At 34.4% G+C, this 7540-nt stretch overlaps 1 protein-coding gene across 1 annotated transcript in view; it reads left to right on the forward strand.

Annotated features, from left to right (window-relative positions):
- The first annotated feature begins 121 nt into the window (after positions 1 to 121).
- CPS1 (carbamoyl-phosphate synthase 1) overlaps positions 122 to 7540 on the forward strand; it is a 154904-nt gene continuing 147485 nt past the window's right edge. The window contains exon 1 of the mRNA XM_027770163.1: positions 122 to 405. Coding sequence (XP_027625964.1) covers positions 280 to 405 — 126 coding nt within the window. The 5' untranslated portion in view covers positions 122 to 279. The remainder of the gene's footprint in view (positions 406 to 7540) is intronic.

The raw sequence follows: 7540 nt of genomic DNA on the forward strand, positions 1-7540 counted from the left end.
CAGGAGAAGGTAGAATTTCATGTGTTGCAATTTGAATTACATGTCCATGGAACATCTCTGGACATTACCTCAGGAGGAGGGGTTAAAAGAAGGAGGAGCTGTGACTAAAGACATTTAATGGCAGAATGAATGGAAATTCAAAGATCGCTGTGCAGTCAGCCTTAAACCCTGATTGCACACTGCTCCCCAGCCCCCAGCTCTCTTTTACATTAATTTAAAAAATCTTATTACAAAAATATATGTAATTTCATTTAATTTTAGTCACAAATCATCTTCAAAATGACGAGGATTTTGACAGCTTGCAAAGTGGTGAAGACCTTGAAGACTGGTTTTGGCTTTACTAGTGTGAGTGCACATCAACAATGGAAATTTTCAAGACCTGGCATCAGGCTCCTTTCTGTCAAGGTAATATTTAGATTCATCATCTGTGATAAAATTGTATGGGGTGTAGTTTAACAGTGAAGCAAAGGCATTCCTTACAAAGTAAATAGAGTTGAATATAGTTCCAAAGTGCTAGTTTATTCATGTCTGCTTTCTATAGCACTTAACAACTATTTAGCAAATGCTCATTCTGATTTCTTTGAGTAAAATTACAGTAACTTTTATCCAATGTAAAGAATGATCAGTTTATGTGAACATGTAAAATATGTGTGCTGTGTAGAAAACAAACATTTTATAAAAGCTGTCATAGCTCTATCTGTACCTAGACACTTGCTCACAGTTTGGATGAATAAAAAATGGAGTTGCTTATATATATGTGAGCCATGTTGCAATGTTAATCATCATGATTTGCTAAGCTGTGATGGCTCTGGGAAAGTTTTTCTCTTTTGGACTATCACTTTAAAAAATTTAGAAGGAATATATCTACATGATTTTTATGTTTGCAGGTCACTATGTAGACACTGTCTTAGATTTTCCTTCTTCCCTCTTAGCCCTTCTCTCAGAAGGCCATATTTACTTTTTTAATTTTGCAGATTAAGACATGAGGCAAGTAGCAGATGATAATTCTGTCTCTCCAAGTGTATCTGTAACTGAGGGAACAGGTCTAGGAAAAGAACATTAATCACCTTTCTCCTCCTCTCCTGCCTGCCACTGAATTATGAAATTCCTGTAGGAACCTCTGCCCTTTTCTTTCAACCTTATAAAGACATTTATTACCAGCAAGGTCTGAAGTTACTTCATAGGACCTTTGCCAACAAGAATCATCTTCAATGAATATAAAGTTTAAGTAATCACCGTAGCTTTAAATATACTGCTTCTTTAGTAGTAAAAACAAACCTGTGTCTAGTAAAATAGGTTCTAATTGTTTTTGAATGTTCTGCTTAGCCTTTGTTTGCTCCCTGGGTTAACTAAAAATCTTTCAGATGTTTCCACAGTTTATATGATTTAGGTTGCTCAAGTCAATATTCAACAGGGTTTTAAATTCTGACACCTGTAGGGCTAAGCAATGCCTATAGATGCTTATGGCCTGCAGGGATGGAAAAGGAGTGGAAAAGGAAGAGAAGGAGACAGAGAGAGATTGGGGGAGAGGGGAAGAAGGTGAGGGTGGGGAAAGAAAGAAAGAGAAGTATAGAGGAGAGAGAGAGAGAGAGAGAGAGAGAGAGAGAGATGAGAGAAAGAGGGGAAGAGTAGGGAGGTGGGAAAGAGAAAGAGGGAAAGAAAGCATGTCCAGTTAAGACCCCAGGAGGAAGGAGCAAATACATGTGGTAGCATTAACGTATGTGAACAACTTCAGCATTTCACATCAAGAAGATTCTAGCAGGATTATAAGAAATTGCCATTTTTTGGGACCAGCAGTTAGCGTAAGGGCTATGTCGCTGGACTCCCAATTGTCACCAAAGATATAGTACTGGATATAACGATAAAAGTGAATATTTTATTTGAATTTAGTGTTAGACATCTTCCCAGGATACTCATATATTACCTCAGAGATAATAAATAGTAATGCAAATAATGTCACCTTTGGTGATAAGTTCTTCTAAAACATCAAAGATGAGTCATGTGGAATTTTCTTTTACAGAAGTAGATAGGTAAGGGTAGATGTGTCTCTCTCGGATATCAGGAATAGAGACACTGAATGACTACTTAAAAATGGCATAGGTGGACCAACAGGTGGCATGATGGTTAGGAGCATTGGACTCCCACATGGTCAACTGTGGTTTGAGTCCCAGACCTGATGGCTTGCTTTCTCACTTTCTCTCTCTCTCTCTTTGTTCCTCTCTGGTCAAAATAAATAAATAAATAAATAAATAAATAAATAAATAAATAAATAAATAAAGTTAAATAAACTAATTATTTTTAAAAAATGGCACAGTTGTGACTGAGATTAGGAGACAGTTCTACAAGATAAAATGTGTTCTATACTACCAGAGCCATAACCACAACTAAACAGTCTAATTATGTGGATGGGCTTCTGTGAAAACAATTCTTCTAGCTCACGGTGGCAGATCTGTTTCAAGGGTCTGCCACAGCACATTGCTAAGAATGACAAATCTGTCAGAGAAATAAGCCATCATTTCACAGTATAAAAGCCATTACTCACACTCAGTTATTACTGGGCAGAGTTTTGGTGGAATGCCAAACATGAAAAATAGAAGTTCTTGAACGTCACAATAGTGAATTAAAATTCCATACGGCAGTCCAAGGGAACCTGTGTTATTATTCACTTATAATTCACTTATTCCTCTACCTCCTTTTCTTCTGTCTTCACTTTTAAAACTCAACTTTCTTAGAAAGACATAGCCAAATTTACTTTGTAAAAGATGAGCACCGTGTTTTAAAGACAGATAAAGTCATTAGGTTCATAACGGTCAGTGAAAGGCAGTGAGAAGAATCACTAAAGGTTGGTAACATTACAGCTAGTTATAGTAGTAAATGGATTGTAAAAGACACTCTGTGGTTAGGTCTATAAGCTTTTTCAATGTCTTTGAAGGTCACTTTTTTTTCTCCCCTGGGTGATAGATAGGGTGGGTCTGATGACGTGGTGATGCACTTGTACTTTTATATGCCCTTCCTTGCATGTTTATTACTGACTAATATTTATAAAGTGTGACTTGCAAATAGACACAGTTATATTTCACTTATAGGGAAGGAGAATTTCAAGATGTTCTTATAGGAAATTGCTATCAAGGGTAAAACTGATCAACAACCATAAAATTTTAAAGTTTTAGAGACCATAATCCTTTTCTAGTAGTACTGAAAATGTTCACTGCTCACCATTACGTTCAGCCAGTTGTAACAGTATGGTAGAAAACACTCTGGAAAGGGAATAAAAAGATCTACATTCTAATCCCAGTCATGCATTTCTTAATGCTCTGACCTTAATCAAGTCATATATTCTCTGAGCCTAAATTTTGTTACCTGTAGTGTGAAAAAGATTCTTAATGTATTCCAAGAATCATGTGATCCTCTTACATGAGCAATACTTAGAACCCTATAAAACACTGTAAAGAAGAAATTGGATTCTTTCGAAAACTTCTGTTCCATACATTTTAGTACAAGGACTTAGTAGATGATTAGATAAGAGTGTCCTCATATTTACCCTGGACTGCATATTATCACAATAACAAGATAACTGATAAGAAGTCTCAACTCTTTATACTGGTGATTCTTTGACCTTTGTTTTATTATTAAACCTATATCTACAAAGATATTTTTTGGGGCCAGCAGATTTGGTGTGATGGTTAGGGCTCTGGACTCGCCCATTGTCAATTGCAGTTCAAGTCCCAGACCTAGTGTCTTGCTTTCTCACTTTCTTTCTCTCTGTCTCTCTCTGGTGAGAGTATGTGTCCTATAGCAAGTTAAAATAACAATAAATTAAAAATCCTTTCAAAAAATAAAAAGATATTTCTTATAATGATTCAGACTCAAAGATCATGAAGCAAATAATCTTTTTTTTCAGTATGGTGAGTTCAAGTCCTAAAGGTAGAATGTACACCATAATGGGGGGGCCAGCAGGTGGTGTGGTGGTTAAAGGCACTGGATTCCCACATATTCAATCATGGTTTAAGTCCTGGACCTGGTGGCTTGCTTTCTCACTTTCTCTCTCTCTCTCTCCATCCCTCTCTGATAAACTGGAAAACAATATTAAAGTTATATTAAATAATTCTATAAAAAGGAAAAGAATGTACACCATAATATTCCATTTCATTTGTTCTTTCAATTATTCCTTCTTTAATAAATAAGTATGGAACCTCTATCATGAGAATATATGGGAATAATAATAAATAGAAATCAGTGGATAATAAATGGATGGTTTCTGACTTCAAGAAACTTTCAGAGTTAAAAATTCTGAATTCACAAGTCTTGGAAAGTCACCAAGACTAAATAGCTTTATTTTTACTTGCAAATGAATTTGGAAATCAAAGGTATTAAATGGAAAAGGTTAAGTTTTCTATGAATAGAAAAGAGTTCAGTAAGTACTACTTCTAACATTAATCCATTCATTTTTTAAAATGGTGACCTGTGTTACAATTAAGCCAAGAACTTAACAGTCCAAGTGTCCTTTTGGGTACTTCAGATATGAATGAGCCCCAGGAGTCATTATGCCCTTTGAAAGGCTTTTATTTTATAAGATTTTATATTCTGATTCCAACATAGAGGTGTCTATTTAGCTCAATCTTGAGCAGTTATTGTCATTTGATTAGAAATTGGCAACTACAATATCTCCTACAGTTATAATCATTTAGTTATACTGCAGTAGTTTTAAAGACATGCACAGAAAATCAAATTCATTGTTATATTGGATCCTTTATGTACATCTTACAGGTAGGGATAGTGTTATCACATACTTTTAAGAATATCTATTTTATTAGAATTTTTCTATGTACGGATATAATCTTAAAGGACTGGATTTCAACCATAGCTATCCACATTTTTGAAATGATAAATTGTGTTCTGATCTCCAATGAACTGTTACAGAATTAGTTTGGATGATTGACAACCGTACATATTTTAGTACATACTCTTTTTGTACTTGGAGAGGACATTCCTTTTGAATATTTTTATTTATGTTCCTCACTATTATATCCTCCCTTTTCTATAAACTCATTTTTTCTCATAACCAACTTTGGTATTTTGAAATAAATCTCTTAAAAAGCTGTAGGTCAGACAAGATCTAGCTGAAGGTGAAGTGAATGAGATACCCACAGTGCAAGATTTAGGAGGATCTCACTGTCAGGGCTGTGGTGTGCCTCCCCAGGGTTGTGTCCTAGGCACCTCACCTGCCTCACTCTAGTGCCAGCCCTGGGTCAGAAGCTAAGAATTCTGGATGAGGAAGTGCTTAAAAACTATCACTACTCTTGACCTGTGCTTCCTTCTCCATCTCCTTTGAGTCCCAATTTACACATGCTTAGTCAAACTTTTGGCTGGTCTAGAGGTGAAATTTTAGGTTTCACTGCTATGGAACTGGAGACCATTTTTCCACTCTTACAACTCCATTAGATTTTCTTCATTCCCCCCAACCCAAGGTTGAGGGATACAAGAGAGAATTTTCAACATCTTTTATGCCCAGGTAAAGATAGAGTTCACTTCAAGGCTTTAGGAGAAGTTTGTCATGCCACACTGACTATTCATGATATGACTGGTATGTCCTCAGGTCTCCACCATTAATGAAGCCTGAAGAAAGCTGCATGGACCAGGGACAAATCTGGCATTGACTCCTCAACCTTAGCTTACACTGTGTTTTCTTCATGTGGTCTAAATGAGTTTAACTCATAAAAATGTTTTCAAGCCTAACCTATTTTCTTTTTTTTTTCTAGTTTATTAAATCGTTTAAATTTTACGGGGAAGTTATTGGCTAATATGAAGTTCTCATAAGCTAATCAGTAGGATTGCTACATTATTATAGAACTTCACTAAACTTCTTCTATGATATATGACTACATATAGACCATATTAATTTATTACCATAAAGTAAAAGTTAGTTTATAATATTACAGATCCTTCTCAGATTCAGAATGATTTACCACATAACAGATGCTCAGTAAGTGCTTGTTAAACCAACATGAATGTATTTTGTAATAGAATTTTATAAATGCTGTATTTTATTTATAATGAGAAGCACAACTATAATAAAATTATTCATGAACCTGATTTTTGTTTATAATTGTCTAGTACATAAAAGTGTTAAACTAAATTGACCTTATGATCCCCCCCCCCATCAGTGGCTTATATTTAACCAAAGGCAGATGACTTAATGTTAACTTAGGATGTTGTAAGGCTATTAACTTAGGATGTTGTAAGGCTTAATTGATTATGCTGTTAAAGTACTTTGAAATCCTGAAGTGTTAGGCATTATAACTGCAGAGAAGTCTCATTGAATATTCCAAAGACGTACAGATTGTGTTGTAATTTTGATACCGTAACTCCAAGAATGAAAAATAAGATTACATTTACTAATAAAAGACACATTATGATTTAAAATTTTTAACTTATTATCTATGCAATAATTATCTGGAATAAATTCTGGCTTTAGGCTTTCTACTTTGCGAAGTAGATTTATTTTGGTTCAGATTTATTTTGTTTCTTAACAGTATGAGTACTGAGGTAAAGTGATAGCTAAGAAATAACAGGTAAACCAGAAATCAAATATGTTATATGGCTTTAGGCCTTGGTGGAAATGGAAATAAACATGTGGAGCTTCTACTTCTTCTGGTATAAAAATAATTTACATAGATAAATGATTCTACAGCAATATAGTCATGTTTCCAGAGAAAATTGTTTTCATTTCCACTACTAGTTTAATGGGATTATTGCTGCTATAATATTTTATATTCACATATTTTATGAAGTGTATTGCTGAATAAGCTTGAGGTTTTACATCAAGGACATTTTACTGGTGAATTCTGACTACCAGGAGAAGAAGCCCTGCTGTTCTTCCCATTTTACAGATGTACAATGGCTGCAGTTAACACAAGGGCACATGAATGTCTGTTTTTCTACCCAAAATAAAATACAAAAGCAAATCTAGATAGACTTTTAATTAGGCTTCCGATACTACATGGATTATTTCAATTTGATATTTTGTTACTATGCTGATAAATTTGAAGCTACAGTCATTTTTAAGTTTTTTATTAACTGCTAGAGAGCACATGGGCTAACCAGAGAGAGAGAAGAAATAGAAAGAAAGAGAGAAAGGGAGAAAACACCTTTTCCAATGGGGTGGGGTTATACTGCAGTCCTTTATTCCTCTCCTTTTTCCTGTCAGGATTTTGTGTGTGAAGACACACACAGCTGGCATACTTTGAAGCTGATGGGGCCAAGATTTAAACCATAGTCAACCATGTGGAATCTAGGTCCCTTAATCCTGAGCTATGGGCTAGTCCTATAGTTGCTATTTATTTATTTACTTATTTCTTCAGATATATATATATATATATATATATATATATATATATATATATATATATATATATATATATATATATATATATATATATATATATATATATATATATATATATATATATATATATCTGAAGAAATAAGTAAATAAATAAATAGCAACTATAGGACTAGCACATATCTCAGGATTAAGCGA

Source organism: Tupaia chinensis, unplaced genomic scaffold, assembly GCF_000334495.1.
Source record: "Tupaia chinensis unplaced genomic scaffold, TupChi_1.0 Scaffold000018_1, whole genome shotgun sequence".
Taxonomy (NCBI): Eukaryota; Metazoa; Chordata; class Mammalia; order Scandentia; family Tupaiidae; genus Tupaia; species Tupaia belangeri.